The sequence below is a fragment of the Nicotiana sylvestris genome, chromosome 10 (assembly GCF_000393655.2).
Source record: "Nicotiana sylvestris chromosome 10, ASM39365v2, whole genome shotgun sequence".
Lineage (NCBI taxonomy): Eukaryota > Viridiplantae > Streptophyta > Magnoliopsida > Solanales > Solanaceae > Nicotiana > Nicotiana sylvestris.
In genome coordinates, this window is record NC_091066.1 from 142,254,516 (window position 1) to 142,269,062 (window position 14,547).

At 36.2% G+C, this 14,547-nt stretch overlaps 2 protein-coding genes across 7 annotated transcripts; both read left to right on the forward strand.

Moving 5' to 3' along the window:
• Positions 1–1,506: 1,506 nt before the first annotated feature.
• On the forward strand, positions 1,507–3,242 carry LOC104248356 (fumarate hydratase 1, mitochondrial). Its single transcript, XM_009804611.2, has one exon. It carries the CDS (start codon positions 1,628–1,630, stop codon positions 3,023–3,025), a length of 1,398 nt encoding a protein of 465 aa, XP_009802913.1. The 5' UTR covers positions 1,507–1,627; the 3' UTR covers positions 3,026–3,242.
• Positions 3,243–5,446: 2,204 nt separating this feature from the next.
• LOC104248327 (protein IQ-DOMAIN 29-like) lies at positions 5,447–13,380 on the forward strand. 6 transcript variants are annotated; one of them, XM_009804601.2, is made up of 8 exons: positions 5,447–5,549; positions 5,797–5,841; positions 8,245–8,336; positions 9,360–9,641; positions 10,396–10,596; positions 10,806–10,886; positions 11,191–12,211; positions 13,025–13,380. In XM_009804601.2, the coding sequence occupies exons 3-8, from the start codon at positions 8,262–8,264 to the stop codon at positions 13,054–13,056; spliced, it is 1,692 nt and encodes a 563-aa protein (XP_009802903.1). In that variant the 5' UTR covers positions 5,447–5,549; positions 5,797–5,841; positions 8,245–8,261; the 3' UTR covers positions 13,057–13,380. The 6 variants fall into 6 exon arrangements, with proteins under 6 accessions (XP_009802903.1, XP_009802883.1, XP_009802878.1 ...); XM_009804581.2 differs by having other exon boundaries at positions 5,490–5,549; positions 8,215–8,336; XM_009804576.2 differs by lacking the exon at positions 5,447–5,549 and adding an exon at positions 5,552–5,683 and having other exon boundaries at positions 8,215–8,336.
• Positions 13,381–14,547: the final 1,167 nt, after the last annotated feature.

The following is a 14,547-nucleotide window of genomic DNA, read 5'->3' on the forward strand; positions in this document are numbered from 1 at the left end:
TGAAGCCATGCAAGATACTCACAAATATCAGTGGATCGAAGTGATGGAAGATGAGATGAAGTCACTCCATAGGAATGGCACATATGAGTTAGTGAAATTGCCGAAAGGTAAGAGAGCTTTATCTAACAAATAGATATTCAGAATAAAGCAAGATAACCATACCTCTGTGTCTAGATATAAGGCGAGGTTAGTTGTTAAAGGTTTTGGCCAGAAGAAGGGAGTTGACCTTGATGAAATCTTCTCCCTTGTTGTGAAGATGTTTTCTATTCGTGTGGTACTAGGCTTAGCCGCAAGTCTACATTTTGAAGTTGAGCAGATGGATATCAAGATTGCTTTTCTTCATGGTGATTTAAATGAGGAGATTTATATGGGGCGGCTTGAGGACTTCGTAGTTAAGCTTGCAGATAAGCATGCGTTTTGCAGAAAATTGGCAGGCATGAAGCCTGTCAATAGTTCCTCTACTTGAAGACATATTTGGCCCCTTGGCTGGAGGGGGAGTTTGTTAGGCACATGACCATGTTGTCCAGCCAACGGCCTAATGGCCTAATCCAATTCTCTTTTGGTTTCCATTCCTATTCAGAATTGGATTCCGTTTTTGTTCCTATTTAGAGTTGGTTTTGGCTTTAAGAGAAAGCACCACTCATGATCTATAAATAGGACAACCTTGGAGAATTATTCTATGCTCATTGATACAAGTCTTTGAAAGACTTAAGCACATAAGAGTGATTTTTGAAAGAGCTTTCATCAAGAGAGAAGGGAGAAGAAAAATATTTGTTTTGCTGTAGATTTTTATTCCGACTAGCCAACTATAAATCATGTTTACCGATTCGTTAACGGTTGGATCGGACTGAAATTTTACTGAGTGTTCGTAACAACGTGCTCTTGAATTTGAACGGTGGAGATCGGATTTGGAGGCATATAGTATCTTATTTCGAGTCTCGAACAACAACTTTGTTTTTGTGGATTCTCCTCTTTCTTCAATTGATTAGTTGTTGCTCTTATTGCTATTGTTGCTCCGTGTTTGACACTTGTTGTGTAGTTAATTTGGAGAACTTTTGTAACCATCTTATTGTTATAGTGGAGTTTTTTTGGATCTTTGTGATCCTGTGGTTTTTACCTTCGATTTGAAAGATTTTCCACGTTAAAATTTGGTGTTCTTTATCTTCTCATTTTCGGGTTTGCCTCTTCCTCGACATCTACCCGTTTGTGATCCCGTGATTTTTACCTTTGATTTGAAGGATTTTCCACGTTAAAATTTGGTGTTATTTATCTTCTTTATTTTCGGGTTTGCCTCTTCCTCGACATAACAAAAATTAGTATGAGTTGTTTCTTATAAGTCAAAATACTAGTTCTCAATTGGATAAAAACAAAAATCAAACTTACTTAAAGTTTAAATTGGAAAAGAAAGCTGTTTCGAAGCCTTGCTCCTTCATCTAGTATTTCTATAAATTTAAAGGGTCTTTGAGCTGTTAGAAGTATTTTTTTTTGGAGCTTGCTGATTTTTCTCAGCCGATTGTTGCTGGGGATTGTTGTCTGAGCTTCATCTTCTGCTTCTAAGCTTTATTTTGTTATTCCATGTTGGTGAATTCATCTCTAGCTCAGTGTTTGTTTAGCAGCAATTAGAGACATGGCTACCTCTTTCAGGGAGGAAAAAGACACATTTGGTCCCATTCTCGTTCCATCGGACAAGTTATGGGGGGCACAAACTCAAAGATCATTGCAGAATTTTGATATTGGGGGTGAGCGTGAAAGAATGCCTGAGCCAATCATACGTGCATTTGGTATTCTCAAAAAGTGTGCTGCCAAGGTGAACATGGAATATGGCCTTGACCGATCTATTGGAAAAGCAATAATGCAAGCTGCTGAAGAGGTTGCAGAAGGAAAGTTGAATGACCACTTCCCTTTGGTGGTTTGGCAAACTGGTAGTGGCACTCATAGTAACATGAACGCTAACGAGGTTATTGCAAACCGAGCAGCTGAAATACTTGGCCATAAGCGCGGTGACAAGCATGTGCATCCAAATGATCATGTAAATAGATCGCAATCTTCAAATGATACCTTTCCTACGGTGATGCATATTGCTGTGGCAATGGAGCTAAATAAAAGATTACTACCAAACCTGAAACAGTTGCATACTTCACTACATTCAAAATCAGTCGAATTCAAGGATATTATTAAGATCGGGCGAACCCACACACAAGATGCAACCCCTTTGACTCTTGGACAAGAGTTTAGCGGGTATGCTACTCAAGTGAAATATGGAATTGACCGAGTCTTGTGCACCCTTCCACACATGTATCAGCTCGCACAAGGAGGCACAGCAGTGGGGACAGGACTGAATACAAAGAAAGGGTTTGACATCAAAATTGCTGCAGCAGTGGCAGAGGAAACTAACTTGCCATTTGTAACAGCTGAAAACAAGTTTGAAGCACTGGCTGCTCATGATGCATTTGTTGAAACCAGTGGAGCTGTAAATACGGTAGCTGCTTCCCTCATGAAGGTTGGGAATGATATACGCTTCTTAGGAAGTGGTCCTCGCTGTGGTCTCGGGGAGCTCATTCTTCCTGAAAATGAACCTGGAAGCAGTATAATGCCGGGCAAGGTGAATCCTACTCAGTGTGAGGCTCTCACGATGGTCTGTGCTCAGGTTATGGGGAATCATGTGGCTGTCACAATTGGTGGATCAAATGGCCATTTTGAGCTGAATGTTTTCAAGCCTATGATTGCTAATGCCCTCCTACATTCAGTAAGATTGCTAGGGGATGTATCTGCTTCTTTTGAAAAGAATTGTGTGAGGGGTATTCAAGCTAACAGAGAGAGAATTGCTAAATTATTGCACGAGTCACTCATGCTCGTCACATGTTTGAACCCAAAAATTGGTTACGATAATGCTGCTGCAGTTGCCAAGAAAGCCCACAAGGAGGGAACCAGTTTGAAAGATGCTGCTCTCAATCTAGGAGTCCTCAAATCTGAAGAGTTTGATCAACTTGTAGTTCCTGAGAAAATGATTGATCCAACTGACTGATCAACTCCATTAGTTCTATCAAATGGGAGAGAGCGACCATGGCTGTAGGTGCACAATATTAGCTGTTTTCGTCCATCAGATTCAACTAGGAAAATAAAATATTTAACGCTATTCTTGAGGTTTTCTCATTCCTTGCAATTTATCAGCACTTGACTGGGGGAATGCCTCCATTTTTTGTAATGAGACCCTGAGCTATAGCGAAGTAAATAATGGACTGAATCATTTTGAATAATTTGCATTTCATAAAGAATCACTTAAATGTATGATATATATTTGAATAATTCTTGAGAATCTATTATTAGTTGTGATATTGAAGAATAATTTATTTCTTTCATATATCTTAGTCAGATTGATCCAAGAAGGAATAAAACAGCATTAGCTGTTTTTCAGAACAAAGAAGTCAAAAAAGCCAAATATAAATCGAATAACGATCCAAAAAAGATTTAAATTCCTTTCTTTTAGAATAAAGCAATTTTTTCCCATCTATTTCCTTAAAGTTATCCAAGCTCTATCCACGAACTGGAAATCTTTACGAGAGTCAACATTTAGTTGAAGCTTATTTTGCCCAATATTGACAAAAGAAGGAGAAAATATAAAATCATTGATTTCTTAGTTAGCTTATTTTATCTACTTTATTTGTTTCAAACTGTCTCACTTTTATAACTTTGGTTGTCCACGGATGTGTCCCATTTATTTCATAGACAAATCAATATTTCAAGAAATGTGTTGTGCGATTAGCTTTTATGTTAAAACAAATTTCAATTCTTTAAAAAATGATACCTTTTTCTACACTTTTTGATCTATTTTCATACGAAAAGTGTTAAAACTCTTTCACAATTATGTTCAAGCAAAACCTTAACATGTATATAAAAGCTTTAGCTGATAATCTTGTTTGAAAATTACTAAATTCAAACTCGTAGCATGAAACTTCGATTTGAAATTGTAATATTGAAGATTTGAAGTCGCAGCAAGGAAATGCAACATAAATTGGTTATGTAATCCTCGAGAGTCTGGACATTTCTATTGAGAACTCTCGAATTATAGAGAGATCAATTTTAATTTATTCCGTATAGTCTTCTACATGTTCAATTTATATGATTTAAGTGATAGAGAATATTTTGTATGTCACTTTCACATTACATACGGATGAATATATATCAGTAAATGAAGAATTAACCTAAATAGTTGTGTACCTAACCGTTTAAATTAAAAATAGATGGCGAATATATAATTATATACAATTCACATATAATATGTGTACAACTATGTATAATCAGTCAATGGCGGACCCAAGTAGTGGCTAGCGGGTTCAACTAAACCCGCTTCACCAAAAAATAATATTGTGTATATGTATAAATTAGGATTAAAGCTGTGTAAATTTTGTATAAATATTTATTTGAACCCACTTGACAACTACTATTTTACGACTAAAGTTATATACTTCTAAGATTGAACCCGCTTGCACAAAATCCTGGGTCCACCACTGTAATCAATATATAATCTATGTTTACCGACCAAAAAGAGTAAACAGTATTTCCAACCGGTTGTTTGTGTAAAGATCGCTTTCTAAATTGAGGCTTTCAAGAAATCTTGAATTGGTGATCAAGTAATTAACAACAATATACTCAGTGTAATTTCACGAGTGAGATCTGGGGATGATAGTCTATAGACATAACTTATCCAAACCTCATAAAGGCAGATAGACTATTTCCGACATACTGAAAATAATTCAAAATAATTTTGAAAAAGAAAATGGTGATTGGTGATCAATATTGGGCCAAAATTTGAGGGGGAAATGACACTATATAGCTGCTCTAAAAATAATAGTCAAAATATATATATATTTTGTATATATACTGTATGTTATATACAAAAAATATACAAATTATATACACTTTTTGGCTATTAAATATAAATAATTTCTGATACGGGCCAAAAGTGAAACAAGCTCAAATATGAGACCTCAATCATTTGAGCCAAAGCTATAGAGAGTAATGATCCAACAAAACCGTAAAAATAGCACGGTATAGCAAGTTTTCGGACTGGTCATTCAAAAATAGCCAGCGTTTACTAAGTCAATGAAAAATAACCACTATTTTGCTGCAACAGAGACCGGTCCAGTATAATATACTGGAGTTCGGTGCACCTGTGTATTAGCTCCAACATATTATGCTGGCTCCAGTATAATATACTGGAATTTAAGTATACTTATGTTGTAACTCCAGCATAATATACTGGCGTATTTTTCGGGTTTTGAATAATGTTTTCGCTCTGATTTATCTTTACATGAAATGTGGCTAAATTTCAATTACTTTTGAAACTGAGTAATTTTTGAACAACCAGTTGTAAATCTCGCTATTTTTGAATTTCTCCCAACAAAGCCCCCCAACTAAGCCCAATGCAACCTCTTTGGAAGACAACATTCAGTTTTTAACATTTTGGGTAATTTCCAAAATCTTGAAAACTGAAACAGGCAAAAACAAATATAGAGGCAGAGTAGTGCTGTAGTGTACCAATTTTCCAGGTGCTTTTAAAAAAACTCTACCCTGCTAAGTGCCGTTTGGCTCTCTCTATTCCTCTTTCATCATGAAAAAATGATAAAAACTAAAACCTCTCTCTTTCTTGAAAACTCTTTTTCAGATCTTTCAGTAAAATATAGTTAAATTCTTTAGCTGCTTAAAGTCTTTTTCATTTTTTTTTTTTGCACTTTTTCTCTTGACCCTTTTAATTTTTTGCAGTTCTTATGTAGAACCCATTTTTATTTTTTGCAGCTAAAGAAGGGTTTTTGTTGAAGTTACAGTATTTTTTCTGTTGAGGTAAGTTCTAGATCCAATGAACATTAAATAGTAATTTAAAATGTTGGCTTCTTGAGCTTACGTCGAAGCTAATGATTAAACCTGAACTACATTGTTGTGATATTGTCATTGTTAGATATTACTAGTAATATTTGTTACTTATATGAGCTAGGGTTAATCTGTGTACACTTTAACTGTTTCCACATTGTTGCATTTTGGGTTCTGATTTAATTGGAAATTGGGTATCCTCAAAGATATGCCTGGAGTGATTTGGTGATAGGGTTTTTTTGCAAAAGGGCATTACCTTTTTTTTTTTCCTTCAAATTTTAAAATATGGTTACACTTGCTAAATTTTAGAAATAAATAGGAAAATAAAAAAAATTCAAATCCCAACGGAGGCAAACAAGACTAGGTGGTTTCTTTCTATCAGCCTGTCAGCTTCTTGTTTATCCTTTTCTATTGTATTTTTGAGTAGACTACAGAATAATCATTGTTTGACTTCTAAATAATAGGCTGAGCTGGAGAGATATATTAATGATGCAACCAAGGGTTAATGGCCGTGTCTATTTTGAGCATGCTGGGAATAGTTTTTTTTAGTTGAATGATAATTGTTCAACTAGAAGGATCTTGAGAATTAAGAGCCGATAAAGCTTAGACATGGTGTGTCTCTTAGTATATTCTGGTTGGAGTGAGATGAAAGCCTCGGGGAATTGACAGATGCTTCTGGTATAATCATCTCTTATTTGATTGGCAGCTCATAACCTTCTTTTGGGGAAATAACATTCTAACATTCTAAGGACTGGGTTGGAGAATGGCGCTTCTTAGTTTGAATTTGGCACAAAGCACTAGGTTTAGTTGATGAGGGTCTTTGATATCCCAGTCCCCCATTGAAATGAACTATGAACCTTTCTATCTATAGTAGTGGTATCAACGGCACAAAGCGCAAAGAAAGCATGGGCTTTAAGAAGAAAGGCGCAAATAGAGAAAAAGTACAAATATGTATGTGTAGTCCAAGACTAATGATTATAAGCATGAATAACAAATATATGGACAAAGAAATTAAAAAGAATTACGATAATGTAAAATATCAATTGTTTAGTGTGCGCCTCTTCAAGATTATGCTCATTCGCAAGGAAAAGTATGCTTTAAGCGCCCGCTAAGCGAGGCGAAGTGCTCAACATGTTTTGTGCCTCGCTTCAGGGCTTAAGCGTGTTTCGACAACACTGTGTAGTCCAATACTGAGACAATGAAACTGTTGCAATGGAAATTTGTCTCTGCCTCTCATCAGTGAATTGGATATCTGAAATCCTGCCTGATCAACTGTGATTAAGGAGTTTCAGAGTGTAAAATATATAGTTCCCTGGATAATTATTATATAAAGTGGTACTCATTTGAGCACAAAATCTGATATCCTGATCCAACTGTTTCTGATGGAAGCTCGGGCAGCTTTAATTAAATATGCTCCAAGGCCCATAAGAGTTCTTATTATAGTTTAGTTTTATCCTTTTTATTTGCAAGTCAAACATTAATCACTAAAAGTGATCTGCATATGTAGTTTCTCACTTATGAGGCAAGTAAGATAATGTCAAAGAACTTATTGTTCAATGTGTTATAGGTGACTACGAGGCTTAGAGTATGTAAACATTTTCCTTCCCCGCTCTCAAAAACCTCAAAAGAGGAAGGGAACACAACCTTATAGGAAGGAAGTTTCTCTATTACACTCATCGAGTTTGCGAAGCATCTGATTCTCTTCTCTTCTGGAAGAGATTGTGTTTGGAGGATTCCATTGGATAGGTGCTGAATTCGTGAATATATAACATGGCCTTTTCACGTGTTTTTCAGAAACTTCTTATTGTTGTGATTTTGCTTTTCTTCTTTCATTTGTAGGCATGACAATAACCCCATTAGGCTCTAGGTCCTTCAAAAATAGGATATATTGACAATGAATCCTCTTTTAAGTAACTAAATTGATCACTGATGGTAGGCTTTGTGTCGGAAATCTAAACTTTCATTATGCTCCTCCACTTCCAACCAAGAGGTTGTGTGTTCGAGTCTCCCCAAGAGCAAGGTGGGAAGTTCTTGGAAGGAAGGATGCCGGGGGTCTATTTGGAAACAGCCTCTCTACCTCAGGGTAGGGGTAAGGTCTGCGTACACACTACCCTCCCCAGACCCCACTAAGTGGGATTATACTGGGTTGTTGTTGTTGTTGTTGTTGTTGCATTATGCTACTTCACATTTATATATGCAGAAGCACTATTGTGCTCTGGTTCCAGGAAAATGAAACCATAAATGAACATTTTAAACCACATTAAGGGATTATATTACTTCTATGCCTACTTATTGCTGCAAGATTGCATTTGCTTACCTGATATAGCATTCTTTTGAAACTTCCAGGCTTTCTATCACAAAGTTCTTACATTGTAGGCGTCAAACTTATTACTATGGGAAAATCTCCTGGAAAATGGTTCAGGTCTTTGCTGGCAGGGAGAAAGTCTTCCAAATCTAGCACATCAAAAGTAAGATAGATGATTCAATTTTGTTTCGAATTGAAGTTCTCTTTGGTTATGCCTTTTGTTTGTATATGCCTGTGTAAATGTGGTAGTACGTTTTTAATATTTAGGGGTCGTTTGGTAGGAGGTATTAGAAAAAATAATGCAAGCATTAGCTCTATGCATTACTAATACCTTGTTTGGTACATTTTTTCAACCTATGTATAACTAATACTTGTACTAGTTATACAGCATACTTGGTATTATCCTATGTATAAGTAATGCATAGAAAACCATGACATTAGTAATACCAAGGCTATTAATGCATGCATTAGTATGGTTAAAGACAAAATTGTCCTTAAAGTCTCTTAAAGCTAGAGAATATGGAGGGCATTTTTGTAAACAACTATTTTTCTTAAAAATTATGTAATGCATTATAATTTTATTACACCACACCAAACAATAGATAAGAAATAATATCTGCATAACTAATGCTTGCATTACTAACACATACATTACTAATCCATGCATTACTAATCCATGCATTACTAATACACCTTATTACGCACTATTCTTATACACCCTACCAAACGACCCCTTAGTGTATTCAAAACTTGCTAGCTCCTTTTTGATCCTTTTAGAATTAAGTGGAAAAGGTTTATATTGAAAAATGTAAAATTGTTGCCCTTAATGTTAAAACCTTTGTATGGCGTAAGCCATGGTAGTACTTTTTTTTAGGAAAGTGGACATTCTTTTGAGGCAAGCCATAAGGCAAGCTGTCTAATTACTGTTGTGAATACCATTTAAAATAAACCTTATCTTCTGCCTTAATGCCTATGGTCACTGGTGACATGCTGCAACCAGGAAAGCAGTATTATCATCATAATGCAATAAACTTGAATTGAGCCACTTGGAAGAATATTTTTTTTTGAGAAGGATTTTCCACAAGTATTACATGTTCATGCAGCTTACCCCTCTTTTTTATTTGGGGTTTATTTTATTCATGTAATTTCTAATAAGTTATTATTCTCTATATTTCTTTCATTAAAGAAATCTTCGAATGAGAAAGCATCAGTAATTTCCACCAACGCGGCATTATCTGGTTTGTCTGTCCATCCGCCTTTGATATCTGAGCTAGTTGCTGGTAGTGCTGGTGGAACAAAAGAGGACTCAAACCTTGATAAAGGAGGGGTCACTGATGAGGTGAGTCTCCCTTCTATGAAGCAAGATGAAGATGAACAAAATACATGTCTTACCTTACCCGAGGATACTGAGAAAATGAGGCTTGAGGAAGCTACTACGAAGACACAAGCTATTTTTAGGGGTTATCTGGTAATTACTCTAACCATAAAGATTTACCTGCTGTCATAAAATATATTTGGTTTTCTCTTTGTTCTTTATCACAATTACGATACTGAATTATGTTTATTTTCTTCCGCAAGCTTTGTCTTCTACCTTTTGGTATTTTTCCACTTGCACTTTAATATTGTGGTAGCGAGTTACTTTCATAGTTTTTACTGTACTATGCTTGTTTTCTTGTGGTTAACGAATGTGCGAGCTGTTCAATCTGTTTCTTCTTTAATGCATTTGTATTGTTCATCCAGCAACATGTATGAATAGGTCTTGATTTTCTGTTAGAATTGTTAGAGACAGAAAATATTGTTTGACGTTAAGAGACTAGAAAGTCGTCGCACGTGCATAGTTCAAATGAAACTAAGACATTACGATGTTTGGCTAGTAGTGTTTATATATACACCTTGAAGGTTTTATTGATTGTCTTCATTATGTTCAATGACTTGGTTTCAAATAAGTTTTTTGCCTGAGCTGCCTTTTAGACTTGAATTACTATACCGGTCCCACCTATGAATTATGTATAGATAAGTTCGACTGACTGATAGTTTATCTTTTTCTCTTTGCATGTGCTTCCTAAGTTTGCAAATGATTGGGTGTTAAAGGACTTGACTATTTCACTTTGACTTGATCTTGCTACCATTGATGTTTAAGAACTTATTCTATGGAATTTTGCTCATTTCTCATTTAACTTGAACATTTAACCTGTACGAATGGCAATATGGTCTCTCTGAAGGCTCGTCGAGCATTTTTTAGGCTCAAGGGCGTCATAAGGCTACAAGCTGCCATACGCGGCCATCTGGTCAGAAGGCAGGCTGTTGCCACATTATACTGTATACATGGCATTGTCAAGCTTCAAGCACATGCACGTGGCCAGATTGTTAGGGGTTCCAGTATTGGCTGTGAAGTGATAACCAAACGAGGACTTGGACAACAGGTAAACTGCCAACTTGACTTAATGTTGCTAAGATCTATAATCTTTTGACATCTTTAATTATCAACGCTTATTTTGATTTGAAATTACAGCATCCACGAATCCAAGTTTCTCACAATTTATGCTGCTAGGGTGTTCAATGTACCATTTTAACTGTTTTGCTATAACTTATTTTATGGTTTATAGTTTTTAATGGTACCTTTCATCATTAGGATTCCAAACAATTCGAGTATCAACGAAATAATGCATCCAAACTAGCACAAGAGCTATCCAAGAATGAGTTCGCTACAAAGGTAAGCATCCTACTTCTTGCTATTTTTTCGCACCAAGGGTTTTTCATACTGTTACTGTGTTCGGTTCGCTGGACTTAATGCCAATATGAAAAGTGGTTATCCGTAAAATGTAAATAACCAGAAAGCAGTTACCCAGATATTGACCTTTTGCATATATTAATCAGACATGCAAACTCCTCTTATTGCTAAAATCAAGAAATTTCAAGCACTGAATGAAAGAACCCACTTATCTCGTCTTTACTTGGTTGTTATCAAGTTTACTGATACACTAATTAATCAATGCTCGTCATGTGGTGTATTTCAGCTACTTGGTTCATCACCTACTGTTATGCCTCTACACCTCCAATACGGTCCAGAGGAACCAAATTCTAGTCAGGAATGGTTAGTCCGTTGGACTTTATCACATATTTGGCGACCACGGTCCAAACCAAAAACGCTTTCAAATACAAAGCATAAAAAAGTTGAAGCAGACATGGCTGTGTCAAAGCACAATGGACGGAAAGTGCTTTCTAGAAAGACGCAGAATGGTTCAAATCATTCCAGTTCGGGGTCAGAAAAGAAGAAATCAAGTCCTTTAGTAAACTCTGTTCTTCAGAATCCAGGAAGTGAGATTAAGAAAGTAAAGCATAATTTAAAGAAAGTGTCCAGCCCTATTTTGGAAAAACCTGTTCAGTCTGAGGCTGACACTGAGAGGAAAAGGCAAAATCATGACACAACATCAAGTGCTCTCGTTCCTGAGGGGAGCATGACATCTGGCGAACCGTTGAAAAGTTTAGAAGGGACAACAGAAAATTCTACTAATGTGGAGACACCTTCAGAAACACTAGTGATGGATGATACTATCACTCATTTGGATAGCCTTTCTGTTTCTGATACGCATCACAAATCAATTTCTGACGCTGCTGATAGTTTTTCTCCATCTGATATGCATCAAAAATTGATCACTGCTAACAGAGAGGATAGTCCTGTTGCAAATGACAATTCTTGCACTAACCATGATAATGAAGGAAATGAGAGTAACATGACTAACAGAAGAGTTTCTTTACCTGCAAACCATGATGTAGATGCAGGTACGCCAACGGCAAGAAAGGTGCCCAGCTATATGGCTCCAACCAAGTCAGCTAAGGCTAAGTTGAAAGAGCAAGCCTCACCAAGGTTTGGGCAAGATGTGTCCGAGAAGAATGCCCTAAGTAGACGTCATTCTTTGCCATCCCCAATGAATGGCAAGCTGAGTTCATCGCCGCGGGTGCAGAGGCTGGTCCTAGCTAGTGCAAAAGAAGGAATCAAGATTGATAGATCTTTATCATCTTCAAGGGATGGTACTGGTGAGTATTTCTAAGTGCCAAGTGGTGCTTTTTGATAAAGGTTGAATTCTCAAATGATTAGTTCACTTTATGGAGTATGGCTATTAAAACAAACAAACAAGATCCTTTAAACAGAATACAACTTGTGCATTATTGACTGAAATGAATACTCCCTTCAGTCCACAATAAGTGACCATTTTACCTTTTTATTCTGGTCCAAAATAAGTGTCCATTTACATAATCAAGAAGGAATTAATTTTATTTTTCCAAAATTTCCCTTATTTACATATTCCAATGTGTCAAGATAACAATTAATTAAGGTTAATTTAGTGAATATATCTTTTTTTCTCTAGGAGTTCGTATTTCCTTAATGGGTGTGCCAAAGATAAAATGGTCGCTTATTGTGAACCGGAGCGAGTAAACTTTAAGCTTTAACAATAGAAAACTGCCCTACGGTTTTATTAACAGACTAATGCATGTATCGCGAACCTCTTTATTAATCTTTTTTTGCTTAATATTGAAGTAGATCAGCTCCTGATAAAAAGAAACCATTGAAGTAGATCAGCTCTTTATGGTTAATAGGGAGATTTCTAGTTTCTTGACTAATCCTGGAGCAATATCGTTGATCCAACGGAATAGCAACCCCATGAATTTGGATTCAAGTTTATCTTAGCTTCTTTTTCATTTAGTAAATTCTGAGTATCCTCAAACCAATGTGTGCTTAATTTTGGAGTTTCAGTTAAGAGGTAGAGTCTAATGATTTAGTGCATACATACCCATATGCAATGCTTCTACTTGATGTTATGCGATTAACTTTTGCCTTTACCATTTCAGATAAGATGACTCGAGCAGAATGGAAGCGGTAATTCAGCAAGATCCGATGTGACAGGGAAGTAGTACCCTCCTAAGAAGTAAGAAGGTGATCACTGACAGAACAAAACTTCATTTTGTCCATATTCCTACTGTTAATGTTAGAAAACGGATCAAGTTATAAGATATAGATTGTGTGGCTTTTGTTGTTATTGCAAGAGTTTCTTGTGAGTTTGTACTCGCTATACTTTAGATAGGTTTGTCTTGTTAAGGCTTAGGCAGGTTGGCTTTGATATAGGATGTGTTGTTTTGAGGCAAAATCAATCTCTGTGTGTCAGTCAATGTTTGCTTTGAAATGTTTGAGAATGCCTTGGAGAAAAGTAATTTGCAAAACACTATTATAAAGAAGGTATAGTTCATAATTTTAGAACCAAGGCATCCAAATTGAAAAGAAAAAGATTTGGAAGAAACGTCTTACAGTTATGCAGACCCCGGTTATTAAAGATTTGCTATTTAGAAAATAAATTTCTTATGGGAACAATCTCTTATAGAAATACAAGGTCTGCCAGGTACGACTGTGTCCTTTGCATTCCGAAGTTTAGTGGACTGTCAATGATGTTTTTTCAGACATACTTTTGGTGAAACCTCTATATGGTGATGCATTATTAGTATGGTAAAAACTTAGTCACCCGATGTTTACATCAAACTATACTAATTTATTATGGTTGAGTAACGAATGATAGTTTTTAAGGCATGAAATGGTATGACAGAACCTAGTAACCTCGGGAGTTCCCCCAAGCACTTGCTATTTCATTGCCTTCGTTTTACTAGGTTAAGGTCCACTGGTGCTATTATTTATAGTGGTCTTCCTTATTGGACATAATTGTCAATTTTTTTGTTTCAACCAATATTTTAAAAGGTATTTTCTGAGCGAGTCCTGAGGCGAGGCGCACCAAAAATGTCCTGAGGCGATGGTGTGGGGCGAAAATCTCAAGATGCGGACGCCCAATAATTCGGGGCGTACGCCCGAGCGTTTGAGGCACATTTTGGTAGTTAGGCGTAATCCCCAAAGACTTTTTAAAATTATAATAAAATTTGTTGAATATGTCCTTCATATAATACCATAATTCTCAAAAGTCAGTTTGTAGTTACTTAAAAGTAGAGCCATCAAAATAGGTTTGGCCCGTGGGTCAGCCCAACCTAGCTCGCTACTTGGATAGGGTTGGGTTGGAATTTTTTTAGCCCATTTAAAATTGAGGCTTATAAGCCCGGCCCAAGTCAGTCCGCTGGCCCTTGAGGCTTGACCGAGGCTGGTCCTGGGCCGGCTCGTGGACCAAAAATTAATTAAATTCAAATTTAAATATTTAATATTTAAAAAAATAAAAACTAAAAAAATTATTAACTATAATCTTCAATGATTAACCTTAAATTGCTCATTTACACGTCCATATCAACTAGAATTAAGATTTTTGATATGCCTGTAGTATGACAAGATTAGTTTTTTTTTGCTTAATTAACAACGAAATAGGAACATTTTAAGTGACCAA